The sequence below is a fragment of the Branchiostoma lanceolatum genome, chromosome 2 (assembly GCF_035083965.1).
Source record: "Branchiostoma lanceolatum isolate klBraLanc5 chromosome 2, klBraLanc5.hap2, whole genome shotgun sequence".
Classification (NCBI taxonomy): Eukaryota; Metazoa; Chordata; class Leptocardii; order Amphioxiformes; family Branchiostomatidae; genus Branchiostoma; species Branchiostoma lanceolatum.
This window is the reverse complement of record NC_089723.1, coordinates 5,768,795-5,789,190: the sequence shown is the minus strand read 5'-3', so window position 1 is coordinate 5,789,190 and position 20,396 is coordinate 5,768,795. Positions and strand designations below refer to the sequence as shown.

The 20,396-nt window shown below is 38.7% G+C and overlaps 3 protein-coding genes and 1 long non-coding RNA gene across 6 annotated transcripts; 3 read left to right on the top strand and 1 right to left on the bottom strand.

The window, feature by feature from the left end:
- The first annotated feature begins 948 nt into the window (after positions 1–948).
- LOC136427246 (ciliary microtubule inner protein 2C-like) lies at positions 949–7,855 on the top strand. Of its 2 annotated transcripts, XM_066416048.1 has the most exons (6): positions 949–1,137; positions 2,516–2,640; positions 4,384–4,532; positions 4,869–4,981; positions 5,598–5,679; positions 7,222–7,335. In XM_066416048.1, the coding sequence occupies exons 1-5, from the start codon at positions 1,064–1,066 to the stop codon at positions 5,656–5,658; spliced, it is 522 nt and encodes a 173-aa protein (XP_066272145.1). In that variant the 5' UTR covers positions 949–1,063; the 3' UTR covers positions 5,659–5,679; positions 7,222–7,335. The 2 variants fall into 2 exon arrangements, with proteins under 2 accessions (XP_066272145.1, XP_066272144.1); XM_066416047.1 differs by lacking the exon at positions 5,598–5,679 and having other exon boundaries at positions 953–1,137; positions 7,222–7,855.
- On the top strand, positions 5,686–6,240 carry LOC136427247 (uncharacterized). Its single transcript, XR_010754386.1, has 2 exons — positions 5,686–5,837; positions 5,903–6,240. It is a non-coding gene; the product is annotated as an uncharacterized lncRNA (long non-coding RNA).
- A 1,317-nt stretch (positions 7,856–9,172) lies between the features above and the next one.
- On the bottom strand, positions 9,173–14,592 carry LOC136427245 (calcium and integrin-binding protein 1-like). The gene is made up of 8 exons (XM_066416046.1): positions 14,434–14,592; positions 12,629–12,663; positions 12,217–12,316; positions 11,680–11,784; positions 11,258–11,300; positions 10,772–10,881; positions 10,009–10,097; positions 9,173–9,314 (listed from the first exon to the last, which is right to left on the bottom strand). The coding sequence occupies exons 1-8, from the start codon at positions 14,482–14,484 to the stop codon at positions 9,293–9,295; spliced, it is 555 nt and encodes a 184-aa protein (XP_066272143.1). The 5' UTR covers positions 14,485–14,592; the 3' UTR covers positions 9,173–9,292.
- A 242-nt stretch (positions 14,593–14,834) lies between these two features.
- On the top strand, positions 14,835–19,737 carry LOC136427244 (vacuolar protein sorting-associated protein 28 homolog). 2 transcript variants are annotated; one of them, XM_066416044.1, is made up of 8 exons: positions 14,835–14,984; positions 15,453–15,475; positions 16,025–16,152; positions 16,921–17,026; positions 17,605–17,706; positions 18,296–18,349; positions 18,775–18,866; positions 19,523–19,737. In XM_066416044.1, the coding sequence occupies exons 1-8, from the start codon at positions 14,951–14,953 to the stop codon at positions 19,635–19,637; spliced, it is 654 nt and encodes a 217-aa protein (XP_066272141.1). In that variant the 5' UTR covers positions 14,835–14,950; the 3' UTR covers positions 19,638–19,737. The 2 variants fall into 2 exon arrangements, with proteins under 2 accessions (XP_066272141.1, XP_066272140.1); XM_066416043.1 differs by having other exon boundaries at positions 15,450–15,475.
- Positions 19,738–20,396: the final 659 nt, after the last annotated feature.

Here is a 20,396-nt window from a genome sequence, read left to right as displayed (position 1 = left end):
ACATTAGCCTGAGCTCCAGGGCTCCATACTCAGCCAATTTGGTTGAGGGAGAGTATAGGAGCCCTTGCACTAATCATGTTGACACAGGCTATGTAGCCGTTACAAGTTTGACAAAACCTTTGAAATTTCCCGCTTTTGTGGGTTCAAAGAAATCTTGCTGGGTCCGATACAAATCTGGCGCCACCTTATTATTTATGAGCGAAATAAACTTAAGAATTCAACGTTGTTTTAATGACGCTAAAGGAAGTTCAATATCTCGAGCATGTTTGACCAAGGAGCGACACAACGCAGCGTAGGGTAAAATGAGGTATTCTTACGAATCCAAGTTAACTCAATTCTATTGCTCGTAACGTTAGTAGGTCTCACTTATTAGGAACATTCTGAAGAACAAAATATGGTACGTTGATGAAGGTTAGACATCCAGGTAATAAGATACATAAATAGTTACTCAGGCTGTCAGGCAACTGGATAAAATTTGAAACAGTCAGACGTTTCAGACATTTCTATTCAGAGTTTTGGTTTAAACCCTGGTTTTCCAGTCCTATCCTTATTGATACTGACGAAAGACAGCGGATGCTGTCTGAAACGTCTGACTGTTTCAAAATGACGTGAAAACAAGCGGAAGCCTAACCTCTGCTTGGAGAATTGCCTCCAACTCTCGTTGTTTCCCGTTTGTCCGGCGATCTGTCCGCGAGAAGCCACGAGACCTCAGGCCCGTTGCTAAGGAACAGGACGCTATCTCGGGAGACCGAAGTATCAGCTGTAGTATATCCCTCCGCCACTGTAAGTAAACTTACTAAAATAACAGAATTTTTAATTATTCAAGTTTATATTGAGGCTATTTTAATCAAATATTATCTTTTGGATCGTTTTATGTTTTAGTCTTGAGCAGTCTAGTTCGAAATCGCAGAAGGGTTTCGTCTTCTTCCGGTACTATTTTCTATCCGGCGGACCACAACAATGCGAAATGTGACCACGTCCAGGGTTTCTGACGAATGATCAAGTAACACACAACAGGTGACAAGAAGTTTGCAAGATTTCGACAGGTTTTCTTAAGGAAAACATGGCTTCTCGAAGTGCAGGAACGCTGATCACCACGCACAATGCCACGTACACTCCTCCGGCACTCATGCCTGGGTAAGTAGTGTTTTCTATTCGAAATATGTCAACAAATATCCTTGGAGATCACTCCAAATTAAGACACATTTATTCTGCTTTTATGAACATGAGTGTGCAAAGGAGGAACAGTTTGATACGAGAATTTCCTGGTTTTTAGATCGCAGGAAATAATTTATTACAGTACTGCAATAGTTGCCAGATTTTGCAGACAAGACTTGTAATATTGACACGGAACATTGACACTGAATAAGATTAGTGACACTGACAGAAGGATTTACAAAAGGATGACCGAATTGAGCTGTCAATTGTTTACTTTGTTTACTTTACAACAAAACCTTTGAACAAAGTTACCAGAGAGAGAGGGGGAGATGAGAAGTTGTAAACATCTCTGCTGCCTAACCTGTAACCAATAGGGAATTGGGTGCCAAACGGCTACTTCAGTGTGCTATTAAAATAATGTGTGATTGGGAAAATCATAAACATAATGGTGGTGTTGACACAATAGCAACACCTTGTCTTTGTGATGTTTCTAGTTAGCTCTATAACAGAGCAAGTTTGAACTGCACAGAAAAAGGTGCATTTCCTATTTTGCATATTAAGTTAACATAATGTTAATGTAAGTTCCTTTAGTTTCGCGTGGATTTAATTTCGCTATAGTATCTAGAGTGGGAAGAAGGTTTTTGCAGTCATTTTAAGTTTGCTTGTTGAAACAATACTAAAACGTTAAGTGCAAAAAGGTAGATTCGTGGTGTCATGATTTATTTTCAGGAGGGGCACCGCTAAAACTGCTGAAATAAAACTACTGCAAATATTCCTAGATATACAGTAGTGGCTTCATGCCAATTTAAGAATCTAAACTTTTTTTACATACCTTCCAAAACCACTTTTACTTTTTCACATTCCCCAACAACTGACTGCTCAACCTTTTCACTGTCATTCTAGACTAGCCATTTTACAGTTTCTTATCTCAAAGTTAGAACAAAGTGTCTGAAACATGAATAGTCCAGTGGCATAACAGAAAACTTGTGCAAATTTGTCTAAAAGCACCAAATTTTTCACACATACAATTCAACGTATCCTTAACATATCTGTAGCCTCTACTAGGCCGTGCGGATGGCTGGAAAAATAGTAGAAATTGGCCAAATAGAGTGAATGGTATGCTAAGGGAGTCGGCTACAGAGAGAGGGTCCAATATGCCATCCAGGTTGCAAACTGTAACTTCTATAACAGACTAACTTCTCTGGTATGTTATCCGTCTATTTGGCCAATATCTGTGATTTTTCCAGCGACCTGTGGAGTCTGGTAGAGGCTAACATATCTGGTCTGATTTTTCCAGCTATGATGCTGGACTATAGGACAAAAAAAATGGTCTGACAGAAATTTTGCTCCATTCCAGGTACAAGGGCCACTGTCCCACCATCATGTTCCGGTACGGGGACACCTACGGCAACACCACCAAGAAGTGGTTCCAAGACTTCCGCTCTGTGACCCTGAACAACAGCCAGACACAGTACTCCAATGGTAAACACCACAACCATATAACATTTTATGAGGGTATTGACTGAATTTTTTTGGCACTAAACATCCTGTCAATAAAAATATTTGGCACTGACACAGTGTTCTTGAACTCCTTGTCAAAACAATTTTTGGCACTATTGACAGGATGTACTTGTCAATAAAATCTTTTTTGGTACATGTAATGTGATTTGAAAAGATGTTTCTGTCAGATTTTTTTGGCCCTATTGACAGGATGTCCCTTTGATAAGGCTTGTGTGAATGGGTACCTGACTTTGGTTGGGGAAGGTCGTATTGAGGTCACCTGCTGGCGCCGAATGGCAGCCGCCCAGACCCTTGCGACAGTTCCACAAAGTGCAAGTGTGGAGCAAATATGTATCTGTTGTATATTATGTGATTGTAAACCCTGCAGCAATTCAGCACTGGCTGCCATTGCATGAGTAATTTCTGACCAATAAACCATTATTACTCCGGGGAGGAGGTGTGACCTCCTTCTGGGAGTATTGGGAATGTATTTGTTTGCGCGTTCGCAGCTATAACTCACGATCACGTCGTCGCATTGGTGTGTAACTTGGCATATCGTTTGCCTGGTTCGGCGTGGTGATGCACAATAGCTTTGTTACACCATAACTACTTTAAACGTCAATCCAATATCGTAATTGCACCCCTATAATTAATGCTATGTCCCACTGCCCTGCCATAGGGACCATGTTATAACCGTTATGCATGACTGGAATACTTCAGGCAGATACGGGGTATAAATCTTCCTTACTTGCTGTGATCGTATAGTCACTGTTACATTGAAAAATAGACAACGTGCATCACCACACGCAACCTAGCAAACGATATACCAAGTTACATACCAATGCGGCAACGGGAATTGTGAGTTTTAGCTGCGAACATGTGTAGAGTGACCTCCAGTCTGTGTATTAAGTATGCCTTGTCCACTCGCAACTCGCTTACAGTATGTGCGCACGGGACGGACGATGCACTTTTACGCACAGTGTGAAAATGGGAAATCTCTGGACCTTCAAACTTACCACACTTGTAGTTTATAATACGGAGGCTGTGACAATGTAAAAAGTTTACGCAGGGGATGAAAGATTGTTGAGAAATATCTCTCAGAAAAGTGCGCGCGCCAGTGTCACTTCCGGGTGGTTAGATCCGGTGACCTTTGACCTTCGTGAAATGTTACGATAATATAAATTAGCCTTTTTTATTGCAAATAGCTTGATAGCTATAGATCAGGCCGGCCTGCAATAAATTGTGGAAAGAGGATTTACTGCATATTTGTGATTTCTGATACATCTTAGTTGTAAGGCTGAATGGTTCGTTGATAATTGAAAAGGGGCCATCTAGATCTAACTTTGTGACTTTTCCCGGAATTTCTAGATCCCATCTATGTCATGCTGTAAAAACATACTTTTCAGCAGGTTGACCACTCCTGTATTGAAAGAAAAAGATAAACAAACACTTTTTCTTTACTTGCTCTAAAACACTACTTGGACTGTGCAGAGATGCAAAGTTTGTGTGGGTCAATACTTGTACATACTATAAATACTTCACGGAGAATTGTGTCCTACGGACTCTTGTTATCATTATTATTGTAAAAACACTGATCTCGTCAACCCTAACCCTGAGGATGATTCTGTGAAATGGTGAAAATGAGATTTGTTAATTTGATAGTCCTAAGCAAGAATGACTAGGGATCAAACCCTGACTGTTCTTAATTTTCTTCCCCCCTCTTAGGTGGTTCATTCCCAACCTCCTTGGCGAACGATCCAGCCCTGGTGTTGGGGAACCGTTCCCGTACTCGGGACCGCTGGCTGGCGGCGCCGCGCGTCCGCTTGTACAACGTGCACCACGACGGCAAGGAGTGGTACAACAACTTTGACAAGGTATGAGCTCACACACCAGTATGGACATTGCAGTTCAACATACTAGATCTCTAGATCTGATTTTATAGTGTAAGAAATATGGAGTTACATGTACTATAATAAAATGTAGCTATAACAATACTATGTTATTAACAAGTGATTAGTGCATATGAAAGCTTGCTGTGTGGCTTGATTTATCAAAATACTAGTCAAGATCTAGTTCTACTATGTCTGTAGAGGTGCTGACCAAAAACAATACCTTCATTTTTGAGGAGGTAATAAAGCATAAGTGTCCAATTCTAAGGCAGCAGTCTCTAAATCATTTGTTCTTGACTTGAAGCAATTTTTCGTTGACAGGTGTCACAGGAACACCGTGAATACTACAAGGACAAAACAGGAACATCGAAGCGAGTGACGTACTTCCATCTCCCTACCAAGGCAGAGGACAGTTTCCGTAAACTACCTCCGATGTAAGCATCTCTACAGTTGTGATCATTGCTATTTGATCATCGCACTGTTGTTGTGTTTGGACCCAAAGCTCTGTTTCTTATTTTCTTTGGTACACAATTTTTTAGCACCACTAACAACCCTGTCATGAAAAAAGGAAAGTCTGACTCAACTTGTCAACTTCTTAATACCTACTAAGCTGATGACTGGAGAGCCTACTATGACAATTTTGTAGTTTGAATTTGAATCATTAACAGATACACTGTAGTGGTGCATAATTTCTCGGGTAGAATATCTTCTGAATGTTTAGGAAACCAAGGAAGAAGCAATTATTAATTTGGTGTGACCTTAGATGACAATGATTCCTTTCCTTTACTTCAGGAATGTTCACTCACTCACTCACTATCCGGTTTAACGTCTTCTCATGTCGTCTTCTCGGTTTAACGTGTTCTTGCTCATAAACTGTATGATGCACTTCAAGTGTACTTTTCTGGTGTATTTTACTTCTAACATTATATGTATATATTTCTAACATTATTAAGTGCACAATCCACATTTGAGAATGTAACATCTTGGCTACTATCTTGATAACCACTGTGTGGTGTGTATTTTCTCACGGTGTGTGTTTGGTCTTCCAAGTGGCATGGGGTCTCGTCCCGAGACACGCACTTTCTCCCCGAACAACTCAGTATCCTGGTAACTGGTTCCCATGGTAACGCAGGTAAGGTTGTGCTCCTGCAGCCTGCTCATCATCATCATCATCATTCTGCAGCAATCTGACCAATCAGTGCATGGCTTATGTAGCTTTAGGTTCCAATCATCATCATTCATCATCCTTCAGTGATCTGACCAATCAGTGCATGGCTTATGTAGCTTTAGGTTCCAATCATCACCAACATCCTTCAGTAATGTAACCAATCAGTCCATGGCTTATGTAGTTTTAGGTTCCAATCATCCTGCAGCAATCTGACGAATCAGTGCATGGCTTATGTAGCTTTATGTTGCAATCATCATCAGCATTCTGACCAATCAGTGCATGGCTTATGTGGCTTTATGGTCCAATCATGGCTTTGCAAACAGGGTGCATGAAAACCCTTCATTGCAATGATTTTTTAGATGCAGACTTCTCAATAGTTGGCAACAGAAAAAGAAATGTTCCATTTAACTCAGTCTTTATAAATTGCACATTGCAATCTCCACTTCATACATACTTGTAACTATACCTATTGAAATTATGATTCTGGCAGACTTCTTATTTTGAACATGAAAGAATATCAATAAATACATATCTCAACATTGTTGTTAGCAACTACAGAGAAGTCTAGAGCTGTAACAGTTAGGATTCTTTGCCACTGGAAGATCTGATTGGATATCAGTGACAGCTTTAGTTTGATTGGATGTAGCTAGATTATGCCTAATTATATGCTTGATGCATATAATCTCCATCCCATCATAGACCCATCCATGCTTTCAAAATCATTTCATCTGCTGTTGTGTGATTCAATCTGGATTACACAATATCTACAACTCTAACATAGTAGAGTAAGATTAGTTTCATCCATCAACAGTGACCACATGTGCAATGACTGGGAATATGATTGTTAGTGCATTGTGCACTTGAAGCCTTTATAAGTGTGAACTTTATGTACTGTCTTAGTCCAACTACAAAATTTCAAAGTAGCTTCCAAACAGAAACTATACGGGTCCATGGTCACTGATTGATGTGAAAAATATGCCAGTAACTGTCATTAATCTCCAAGCAGATTCAGATCTTCTTGGAGATTTGGATTAATTCACCCCATGACAATAGCAGATAGACATAACTTATTGTACATTAAATACAAGAAACTCATTAGATTTGTTGAAGAAGATACGATTTGGAGCAGTCAAAATAGCGGCCAGCTTTAGGTTTATCTTAGCGAAAGCTTGACAGCCATCAACTTTCTTAGTTGGTGAGATAGGATGACAAAAAATGTCACCAGATTTTGTGGCCCCTTGCATGTACATTCCCCTTTTGGTATATTCTAGAACTTATAGTGCAGCATGAATATGAAGTTCCCGAGCTAGGGGAAAAACAACTGTATGCTCAAATACAGTTTAAAGAAAAGGTTATTAGAGTCTTATCTGACATGGCCGTAATCCCATATCAAATGCCAAGGAATATCAGAACACTATGGGACAAATGTGTAGAATAAAAAAAGGTTTAGATCTGGAAAAAAATTATGTCACTGTGAAATCCTAATTTTGTTTCTAATCTTCACAGCTTCTACACCACAGGCGGAACCCGTACCACGGACATTGATCTACCAGCGATAAAAACGGTGGGATCGCGGAAGAGGGCCGAACTTGACCGCTTTGCTGATAAATCCTCGGTCAGGGATCGTGCCATGCGAGACGTATTCTTTGAGCGTAGATAGATACGGAGCATATTATCTGTATGCCATATAAAACCCTTTTATGTATTCATGCTTTCATATTTCATTTGAAATGTGTAGCGTGATTGCATGAGGGGTTTTCAATGAAACTGCTGCTCTTTATATAATGTACATAACATAATAACCATCATTCTATTAGTAGCTAACAAATGCTTACAGTACTGATTGCTTGTATTGATAATGGAGGTTGTACATGGACTCAATATACATTGTATTTTCCAGATCACAAAGCTATGGTTTTAAGTGCTTAAAGTTTGAAAATATTGCATCATGAGAATAGTGATTTTGTTGCTTTGAAGACGTTGCAGTATGATCTGAATTGAATAGAAACATGGAAAATTTGTTCCTGTGTAAATTTTGCTTCCATCTGCTTGTAATACTATGTTTGACTGTTTTTAATACTATGGAAATATAGTTTCTGGGTATAGTTTTTAATACTATGGAAAATGGTACAGGAGACTATAACAAAAATATAACACATCTACAAGAATGAATTATGTGAAATATGTGTACGTTTATTTCATTCAATTAAGGCTAAAATACTACTTTGCACAAGCACATCTTGACAAGAGACATTCACTTTACTTTCCTGCTTACACTTCTGACAAACCACACATATCAAACATTATTTTCATTTTTTCATATCTTACAATCTAGTTCTTATAGGATCAAATCTATGAAATGACATATATATAAAGACAAGCTCATTTTCTATACAAACAAACATTTGCAGGTCGACACAATAACAGATAGTATGTTCATTCCATCTTCAAAGATTAAGATGGTCCTGTCAAAGTGTATAGTAGTATTTACAAGTAAATTTTAGTCCGCAATTCATGGTACAAAATGTACTATAGTACCGGCGTAATAGTGAAAATCTTTGGTTAGCATGAAATATGTACAACAGTTTTATATTTATATTTTAAAAGTTCAACTATTTAAAAAAAATTTTGCACAAAGGTAAACGGTTTTAAAAAGAAACTGCAATAAAATGCAGTCATTTAGCTTCCATTGGCAAAAGGGTCATTGTAAAATTGCTCTGTTGCTTGCATATATGGAAATTTTAGATAGCATCAGGCTATTTTTCAGTCACTGCTGAAAAACAAGGCACATTTTTTCCATATCAAATTGCTTATAACACCATGCACAGGGAGAGTTTATTTCTTTTTGACACATGAAAAGTTTTGAAATTGCACTGATCAGTTTTGTTCAAATCACAATTTACTCGCTCTGGACACTTACTACCGGTAGATTGGTAGTGTGACAAAACCTTTACATTCCAAAACAAATATTGGCAATAAGGACTGAATTTTTCATCCCTTTTGCATGGTGTTTACATGGAAAGACAAAATCAAGGTTAAAAGCATTTCTATAACTTTACATGCATTTGTCAAATTTACATTCCAAAACAAATATGGGCAGTCTCATTTTCATAATGAATTGAATGTTTTGGTTTGAAAGGACTGAATTGTTCATCCCTTTTGCATGGTGTTTACATGGAACGAAGACATCAAAGTTAAAAGCATTTCTATGACTTTACGTGCATTTTCCAAATTTAGTAGATAGGTATTAACTATATGCAATCTACTACAAGTTAATTCATTCTACTTGATAATTGAGCCATGCATTACTGTAAATTTGTTTACTTTTGCAGTGGTTTAATTTTGCAGTAGGAGTTTAAATACGTGGTTTACACAATACTGTAATACAGTAGTAATACAAGAGGGATACAGTTGTGGAGTCATGAATTTGCACCACAAAAACTGCAAAAATAAACCACTGCAAAAGTTTAAACATTTACAGTATATTAAGGCACATGCAGGACTGGTGAAGACAGTTCATGCACTGGTAGTAGTGGGTGATTAATTTTGATGGTGACGACATTGACGAGCCAGACAATTACAGACGGATGCGGAACGAGCTGAAATGGAAACACAGGCTTCTGTTAGACATGCACAATGTACACAAGACAACATTTCTATCCAAAATTGTCCACATGTTTTACACATTCAAGACTTACCACTGCTGAATCAAAGTTAGACGTGCACAATGTACACAAGACAACATTTCTATCCATGTCCACATGTTTTACACATTTAAGCCAACCACTCTGCTAAAATCAAAGTTAGACATGCACAACGTACACAAGACAACATTTCTATCCATGTCCACATGTTTTACACATTCAAGCCTATAATACACCACTGCTGGAAACATTTAGTTAAGGGTATTACTAGGCAAAAGCACAAGTGGAATGCACAATTAGCTGGACTTTGCAGACAAACAAACAAACAAACAAACAGTATGTACACTACCAACACAGACAACACACAAGCAATTTGCAACTGGGACCGATGATTTCAGTTAAACTGGGTAAGTGTACTGATCATGCACACGTCAACGTTGTATCATCAGAAACGGCAAAACTATATTAAAATCTCTCATTACATATCGACAAGCTTAGAACCCTTTATTCTTCTATTTTGAGTTTTGTGACCTCTCCTTATCTTTTAACATGAAATAGTGAACACAAGAACAAAGCATTAGTTGACAGGGAAAATCATTAAAAAGGAAAATGATGCTCAAAACTTAATGGAAAATGCAATATTACTTACTTGATGAAGTCTGGGGCTTTGGAGATGACGTGCTCGAACTCAGCGAAGGACAGTTGGTCATCCTCGTCAAGATCTGCCTCTTCAAACAACTGCAAGGACACAGTATTGTTACTTCATTTTCATCTCATGTAGCACTCAATATAGTGGAAAGGTAAAGAATAAATGAAGACTTTCATGTACATACTCATAACAGTATCATTATCACTGTGACAGTATCAACTTCATATTACACTTATAAATGCAGAAATGTTTGCTGTGGTTTTATGTTCGCGGTTTCGTGGTGAACTGTTTACCGGGAAGTTAAAACCACCACGAAAAGCCATTCCATTGTGTGACTGTAGCGCTACTATTGTTTCAAACACGAACTCAAAACAACTGCAAACAGTCCATTTTCTCCCTACCGCGCAATCAAATCCCTGTGAACATTTCTGCATTTACAGTACATCACAGATTTTAGCCACTTCCATGGATGAGGCTTGTTACAACTACAGTGCAAACTGTACAAGTGACCACCTCTACATAAAGACCACTTGTTGATGGTCTCTTACATAATTTTGCCATAGACACAAGCATTAAGAATCCTGTCTACAGCAACCACCTGTCCACATAGACCAGACATTATCGGCTATTTTGGGCATTTCAAAAGATGTAGCCTGCTACAACTACAGTGCAAGTATTGGTGCACTTGGACCAGATTTCATCTGTTCCCTGCGTGATCTTGTTGGGTTAGGTTTGACTGTACAGTGCAAGAAAGTGTACGTACATTGTCCACCAGTTGTTCCATCTCAGTATCACTCAGCTTCTGGTCCCCTGTCAGCCGATCCACCACATGCTTCAGGTCTGTCTTGTCCAGGTAGCCATCACTGTCAAAGTCTGTTACAGAGGGAGGCAAGGACATACGTTTGGCACGATGGTAAAGTATTCTTCTAAGACCCTAGTCTAGTATCATTAGTCAGTATAAAATATCATATTTCCACTTACAAATGATGGGACGCCAATGAAGGTAAGACATCCAAGTAATAAGATATGCAAGGTAACAGTTACTGTTAGTTACAAAGGATGGGAGTTTATGTAACAAGTTTAGCCAACTGGAAATGACATGACCTTATCCAGAGTTTGAAACTGACATTTCTGAGCAGAAATCAATCACAAAAGCAAGAGTTTAAAAATATCATTTCATAATCTTTTTTCACATTCAGATCTACAGGGTAAATCAAATAAGGATACTTTTCAAGAACAGATATCTTACCATAAACCTTGAAGGCATATTCCACTTTGACATTCTTGGGTGCCTGCAAAGGATAACAGAAAATTATAATTAAAGTCCTGTCAAAAAGTCCAATACTTATGTCATTATACATGTACAAGTATATACTTACCATAGAGTTATGAATGGAAACATTTAAAAGTTATATCTACAATAACACCATGAAATGCCATGATAAATAATAATGGAGTATCAAAGAAAGGAAGTATCATACAGATATACATGTTCATCACAATGCATTATGAGGTCATGAAATATTTCTTAGTGCTTTCAGATTTTGTTTGAACCTTTCTTTACTCATGATTTTATCATACGTCATGGAAGTCAGTATTCTTAAGTAAATAATATAATTACAATATATCAGCTATCAATGCAAACACTTATACAAGAAAGAGCATACGTACAGAGTCACTAAAGACGGACATCATGTCCAGGAAGTCCTCAAAGGACAGGTCTCCATCTCCTGACGATGAGAACACGTCACAGATGCGATCCTTGAAGGGATTCACCTGCAAAGTGCCAGATATTGTAAGACCTGGTTGTCAAGTAGTTGATAGTGGTAGATAGAAATAATGAAAGATAATTGTCCTGTGTCTACAGATGCACTTGTCATAAATGTGTCTAATATACATGTAGGAGAAGTTTGTGGTGTCGAAGTCCTGGGTTCAATGCTCACCATGCCCTGACGTTGTGCCTTTGGGAAAGGTCCTTTACACGACTTTCCCTGGCGGTTGATCCATCTAAAAGTGTGCCAAAAAACACACAACGGATTTGGTTGCTGATGTGCCAACATCTAGCACATTTGCCACCAAGAACCGTACAATTCTTTAAAGGAGAGGTTTACCTGCTAGGTTTATTGATGTTGTACCATACTTTTACAGATAAGTTGGTATTTGCTTTTGGTGAGAATGCACAGATGTGAAAACGTGGCCCCTGCGTACCTTTAACTCAGGAAGAGTCCATATCTTGGCCTTGGGCAGTCTGGCATTCTTGTTGGCTCTGACACTTGGAGGGTCCAGCGCATAGAACCTCTTGAAAACACTGTAAAAAGAAAAAAGTACACATTCTTATGACTTCAAATCCTTTAGATTAGAAGCATTTGGTTTCAGTTTGCGGCCTGGTACATCTACAAGCAAGCCTCTGACTTAGTCTAACTTAGTAAGCCAATATATATTTTGTAATGTGGTCCCCTGTGCATACACATATGTTTATGATATCCATTCTTCTAGCATATCAAAATAGAAGTCCTTTTCTCGTATGAAACAGAGCTATATGTATCTAAGCAAACCCTACGTTTACTACATATAAATGCATGTTGAGTACAAACAAAACATGCCAGAAGAGAATACTTACTGCAGAATTTCTTTCTTTGTGAAATATGTCAGCTCCTGGAACAGAAAATTAGAGGAATGTTTACACATGCACCAACTTAATGATAATACTGTAACAGTTGTTTCTGCAACTGATGTAAATGATATTGGATTTGACAGACAGTGAGCTTATTTGTGTTTGTTTGTTTGTTTGCTTGTGTGAACGAAGGACCATGTTCTCCACGAGACAGTACTTTTGCACGACCTTATCTTTAAGATGTACGCAATATGGTCAATATGCCAACACAATCTGGCAGCCATAAGTTACCCGAATACCAAGTTGGTCCAAATTACTTTGTCTGTGACATATATGTTGTTGTTACTTTAAGAATCTGAGGAGTGCACGATCGGTATAACCACCCTTCAATGCAACAGAACAGCCTTGCTAGCAACACAGCGTGGTGTAATATAATACACTGAACGAACTGTCACACCCTATTTCTTTTCTGAGCTGGAATTAGATAGTAGTGTGTAATCTTTAAGCAGATCTTCCTGTGGCAAAATTGATGTCGGCCTACGTGATGATTTTGCCTCTGAAAGATCTGCTTGGAAGTCAGAAATTTGGTACTGTAATGTGTACTCTCCAAGCAGAGGAGGGGTTTCAGCTGGTTTTTGACGTGTTTTTAGGCGTTTTTGTCAGGCTTTCTACTTTGTCATCTTTTTTTGTGTATAGCCTCTCCATTTTCGGCTGGTAGGGTTGGCTATACAAAAAAAAATATGACAAAGTAGAAAGCCCGACAAAAATGCCTAAAAACACGTCAAAAACCAGCCCAAACCCCTCCTCTGCTAGGAGAGTAATAGTGTGTACACAAGTAGGCTTGTTCACAACAAGTGTGTGCAGCATGAATACAGAACAGGTTGGGCGTTCCCTGCAGTCACGCCGCTGCGCTACTGTGTAATCAGGTCGGACAAAGGCGGGTGGGACCTGTTGTGGCGACCTGCTACAACAATGGTGAGGTGACCGACACCTGATACACCCTGGGGCGGGGTTAGGGGTCACCGTGCCAGGTAGTTCCGTCACACACCCAAGGCAAAATGAAAATCTTCCGACGGACTTAATTTACTAGCCCAAAATAAACACATCCTATTAAACATTTCTCATTTTTTTCTTTCCTTTGTCCCATTTTTGTTAACCAAGATTAATATGTCCAAGCTTTCCAAAGACTGAAAGAGGTTGGATTTTGATTTGAGATTTTGTACAACTTTAATTTTCAAGTCAAAATTTTTGTTTTCATAAGTTCAAGGGATTGGTACAATAATGCAAAAAATCCTTAAATTTCAAGTTAAGGGTGACATGCCAAGTATTAGTCACTACAGGTGAGGTGCTTGGTGTGACCACAAAGGTACACGTCATTATTATCAAATTATGCAGCAATTATTTTCAAATTATGTCTGTCCAATGACACTTGTACACGTTGTTTCTAGATCCCATTCTCATCTTTTTCTTCCCAACATTGGCCTTAGCTACATACCTCTACCACGATTACGACTGAGGTCTAATTTTTCGGAAATAAAAGATTTTTAAATGTTATTTCCTTGTTGACCCTCAATGTTTGTGACGAAATTTTCTCAATTTTTGATCGCAAACGCATATGTTTAACACTATACCATAATGCTTTTAAGTCTGACTGACTTAAACTTTCAGTAAATGCCATTGTTTGATTGCCATATTTCGAAAGTAGGTGTTCTAGAGGAAAACATGTTGTAAAAGTCGACCAACAGTCTAACACAAGCTGTTGAAAACAGAAAGTAAAAACAGCAGAAAAGTCACCGAACGTCCAACTTTACCTGATATTCCTTAAGTTCCTCCTGCGTGAACTGACTACTTGATCCTCCCATCACGACACGATGTGTTCAAACGACGCAGATCTCAAGAAACTTTGATGAAAAACAGAAAACAGACAAATTTGACGGAAAGAGTAAAGAAACAATATGGCTGCCGTTTTGTTACCTGTCACGTGATTGGTTGGCTAGTTAATATATTGATAGGGGTGTGTGTTATTTTTTATGCTATTATTATTGATAAAAATGGCTAGATGCGGTACGAAACTTTAAATAGAATCTGTGGAAAAAAAATTAGTTTTTTTAATGCATTTAGATATCTAGGATATGACTTATGGTAGTTTTTTAAAATAGACTTAATAGGGTAGTCTACCTATGAGGAAACTGTTTAGAATATTCCGATGACGTATTCTGACTCAGCCTCACGACACGGAAGTGACAAGAAGACTTCAGAAACAGAGCAAACATTTTAGTCGTTTTTCCGTTGTTTTGTGTCTATCAGAACAAAGACAACACGGTAGGCATGTTCCAGGGAGTACATGCAAACCCGGGCCCAGGTTGGTACTCTTGTACATCTTTTGTTTGGCCGTATATTTGTCTAGTTTCGGTAGGTGTAAGATTTTGGGGTGGGGGGAGCTATGTCATCATCATACCTCTGCATGTGTATCATCAAATTTTGTGTATTGTATATTACATCAAAGCCTAATAGTTATTGCAGACAGAGAGAATGCTAGAACGTAATACAAATAGATTTAAATTTTTAAATTCCTTTTTGTGTAACAATGGGGGTTTCTTTGTCCTAAACCAAACAGATACATCGTTACAATCTGATGGATAGATAATTTTGTCATCACTTTGTGGGATGAATTAGCCTTAATAGAACTATGATCATGGTGTTAGAATACTAGTATCTGTTTCTAATTTTTCTAAGAATCAAGATTTTAATGTTCATTGTTATCTTCACATCCTCACAAATAATTTTGGCTCTGTGATAACATACTCGAACTATTGTTTCATTCCAGCAGCGAACAGGCCGGAGCTCATGGAGGTAAGCTGTCCAAGTTTATTTGTATATAGTAATAGGGGGCAGTATAGGGAACGTTATTCTGAACAGGACCAACTGCTTGAAGCCTGAGTACCAGGCTCCGCCTTGGTAGTAGTGACCGCTGGCTCAATTCTTGTCGCTTGCTAGGGAGCCTGGTACTCAGGCTAAACTGTTGGAACATCAAACAGCCTACATGTATCCTGTTCTTGATGAACATATGAGTTCTCTTGCTTTGAATAAAGTTAATCTGTTACAAGTATTATGGGTGTGGACATGTTCCATTGGTATTGGCTCTCAACAGTACTGTATATTGAATATGTACTTGTGGACAATGTTGCTGTACGTCAATAGAAAGAATAGTGTTGTAGACCATTCTATACACAACATAATATCAAAACACAGTAAGATGTGTTGTGTACACACTGGTGTCAAGGAAAGCCTTGATCATATTAGTACATTGAATTTGTATTTGATGATGATCTAGACCAAACCACAGTCACTTCTGTAGTACTGAGATCCCCCTGTGGTAATCTTCCGTGTTCTTGGTTTCAGGAAGTGAAGCTCCATCGGACATCCCGTGAGAGAGAGCGTTATGACAACCAAGCTGAACTGTTTGCTGTCATCAACACCCTACAGAACCTAGAGAAGGCTTACATCAAGGATGCCATCAGACCAGAAGAGTATGTTAAATCTTTAGTATCTTACCTTTGCCAAGGATTTGTTTGTGTGTGTGTGTGTGTGTGTGTGTGTGTGTGTGTGTGTGTGTGTGTGTGTGTGTGTGTGTGTATGTGTGTGTGTGTGTGTGTGTGCCTGTATGTTTGTGTGTGCCTGTATGTTTGTGGGTGGATCTTTATAATATTTGGTATGTTGGTCAAATGAAGAAATGATTAGATCATGGCCTCCTAGTGGCTTTCTTAGGTACTGTAGGAGGAATTCCAGTTTTGATACCTTATGTTCTGGTCATGCTTTTTCAAAGGTAGATAGGGTCCACTCTTGAGCTCAGACATGTTGTAAGGGATTGAATTCGTCATTTCGGATGGTGACGTAAAGCTGGCAGCCCCATGTATGAGGGAGCTTCAGGCGTAAGCCTCAAGCATCAAACCTCTGCACGTAAAAGAATCCAACACACTTATCGAGAAGAGTAGGGGTGACCCGGTGTGCTTGGCCAAAAAACGTGAGCCATAGCGAAGCCGCATTGCGCTACCACTAGCAACTTGAAAAAGCATTGCGCTTCACCTCAATTGAGGATGACTGCTTTACCTTTTTAGATAGCTCTTAGGCTCGTGAAGAAGTGGCTTAGGTTTGGGCCCCCGTAGCAGCCTTTTTGGAACTTAGATTCTTGAATTCAACGGAGACAGCATGGGAAAATAGTAGGCATGTATTGTTCAATGCAGTGCAAAACTGCAATACAATAACATACAATTCATGTACATGTACTTTATTTCCAGGTACACAGCTGCCTGCTCCAAGCTCTTGGCCCAGTACAAGGTCGCCTTCAAACAGGTCAAAGGTGATGAGTTCCAGACTGTGGAAGCTTTCATGAAGAAATACAGGGTGAGCTTTCTTCACTGTGGTTTATTATAATATTATGATGATAAAGCCATTGATATCAAATAGCCGAGTGGATAGGCTAGTGAACACGAGATCAAGAGGTCACAGGTTGGATTCCTAGCATCCCTGGCAATACATTTTGTTCTTTGGCACTTGACATGACTTTCCTCACTCAGACCAGGTGTAAAAAACTATAAGAATGGGTACATGACTTCGGTTGGGGGGGGTAAAAGGCTGTGGAAGGAGATAGATGAGCTCCGCCTTCCAATACCGTGCCCTAGACACAGTGGAAAACCATCCACTGCACCTACAGCCTCAGAAAGGCTATGGGACTACCTTTACTGTTACCATTGATATCAATTATTAAAGTATGGAGAGATCTTTAAGCAAGTAGGTTTAAGAACTGCCTTACTTTATCTTTAACTTATTTAAGAGAGTTGAATCAATATATGCAGACTTTCATTGTGCAATGGTGTTAGATATTGGTTAGTTACAGAGAGCTTGGTAGTTTGCTATATATATTTTGAAAGAGTTTTAGACTTGAATGACTGATGAGGAATCACTTTTTATCCTCCTCACAGATGAACTGTCCAGCTGCTCTAGAAAGGATAAAGGAGGACCGACCAATCACGATCAAGGACGACAAGGGCAACACGTCCAAGAGTATCGCAGATATTGTCTCAGTAAGTAAACTGCAGCAGTTTCAACATCTCATGAGCAGATCATCAGCCCAGCATTCAGTTATGGCCCAGAAAAGGCAAATGCAAAGGAATTGTATACATTTTGTATATGTAAATGTTTAATACTTTTCCAAGTCCTTTTCTACTTCAATACAATTTTTTTTACCAGTCTGCAAGCTTTGAGATTGATCCTAGTTGGCCTGTGCCAACAGTTATGTTCATAGATAAGATAAAGAGACAGAGTTCGTCTTGAAATAGTAGCAACATCTTTTGTTGTGTGTAGTGTTTATTAAATGTTTGTCAAAAATTATGTCCATCTTATCACTACGATGGTGGCAAGGAGGTTAAACCTGCTTGATAGGTTTAACCTCCTTGATGATGATTTTAGTTATTTACATAACTTTTTCTGAATGAAGTTTAAATTGTAAACGCCAACACAATAAATTGGGCTTACCCAAATTTTCGACTGGGTTAGTCCAATTTATTGTGTTGGCCATTACAGTTTAAACTAGATTCAGAATGACTTCTACCAACACAAATGAACTTTCAAGTATACATAACTTTTTGGTTACAAATCTTGTTAATTTTCTAGCTCTTCATCACAGTCATGGATAAGTTGAGGCTGGAAATCAGGGCCATGGATGAGGTGAGTAGTGATGATGAGTAGGGATGACTCTACCAGACTAACTATGCTGGCTATATGATCAATAATTTTGCCAGGGGATTTTGGCCACCATAGGGTTTCATTTGCCAGGGTTTCATTTGCCAGGCCTTCAAAGGGGGAAACGTTAACCATCCCACGGACTGACTCTACTGGCCAATTATTCCCCTTTTTGCTGAATTCTATGATCCCTACCTCCGTAGAAAGGCCCGGTGGAAGCTAAATATATTTTTTTGCTGCGTATGACATCTAAACACAATTATACCTTATTGTAATTAGACACAAAGTGCAGATACCGATTTTATAGATTTTAAACCAGAAAAAGTCATTACAAAGACTGTAATTTCTTTGCAAAGAGTGTCCAGACTTTAGTAACCTTGTACATGACGATTTTTCTTTCCAAACTTCAGATTCAGCCAGACCTGCGTGAGCTCCTGGAAACCATGAACAGACTCAGCTCCCTTCCTCCTGACTTTGAGGGCAAAACAACTGTCAGCAGATGGTAGGATCAACATGTGTATATGTTTAGCAAATTAACTGTAGAAAGTGATATTTGGTAGTGCCTTATGTAATACAAAATAAATCAAGCAACTGGATAAATTCTTAAAAGAGTTAGACGTTTCAGATAGCATCCACTTTATTTCATCTGTGACTGAGAATGAGTCTGGAGACATTCACACTTGTCATTCTTTAGAGAATTTATCCAGTTGCTTGATTTATTTTGTATTACATAAGGTCCTAACAAGTAGTAATTTCAATAATTTCTACAGTTAAGTAATGTTCTATCTGGATGTCTAGCATTCATTGATGTGTGCACTTAACATCTTCTTCTGTAAGTATGCTGCATGACAATGTTACATTATAGATGTTCATATTGTACATCTGTATACTGTAATTCACTTCATCTTCACGGTAGCAAAATTTCACCGTGTAAGGAAAATTGACACTGTCACTGAACTTCAACTTCACGGTGGCAATTTATTTACAGAACGGATGTGTGAAGGAAGCATAAATAATTACAACAGGTTTGTCATGGTTCACGGTACAGAGGTGACCATGAAAACAATAAACATAAAGTTACAGTGAAAGAAACAAGAATTACAGTATGCACAACTGTTGTCTATTGAGTGTTAAGATTTCTCCCATCTTTCCCTCCAGGCTGCAAACATTCGGCACAATGCAGGCACACGATGAGCTGGATGACAACCAAGTCCGCCAGATGCTCTTTGATCTGGAGTCTGCGTACAACGCCTTCAACCGACAACTCCGTTGAGCCACCAGCCATGTTTTTGTTGCTATTATTGTAATATCTACATTACTATGTATACGTTATGCTATAGTAATGTTAAACCTTAAAACGCCATACTGCCCTACAGTGTATTTGCTATTGGACTTATGGATGAATGGTTATGTGTACAAGGGAAGATATTCCTCCGTTGCAGATGGAAGGCATAGAGAAGTTAGTGGTGCCCTAGGATACTAGCACAGTGTTATTGCTATGTGTTGAATAAAGCACTATTGAATGATGTAGGAAAGAGATCTAGCAATGATGCAGACTCTTGAGATTTTCTTGAATTTTGCTGTGGTCAGATATCTAATTGATTTGTATTGGACACTTTGAGCGCAATCTTTAGTATATGTGGTCACAACAAATGTACCCAAATCCAGACTGCTACAATACATGCAACAGGAATGCCTACTACACCCCGACCAATCAAACCATGTGAAACGCATTGAAACTCCCGATTTAACGTTTAAAAAAAAATAGTTTCTACTACTTTTCTCTAAACGTTAAATCGCAGGTGGATTCAATCACTTCCAAAGTGGCAAAATTGTCAATCTGAAAACATCTTTTGCAAGCTGAAACCTTCCACCATCTCACTGGCGAGTTTGTTTGGTCAGATGTGGTCGTTAACGCAAGTTAGAAAGCGATTTGTCGGGTCATGGCTGATACGAATCTGAGTTTCAATGCGTTTCACGTGGTTTGATTGGTCGGGGTGTACCAGAAAAAGCTTTATCCTTACAAAAATAT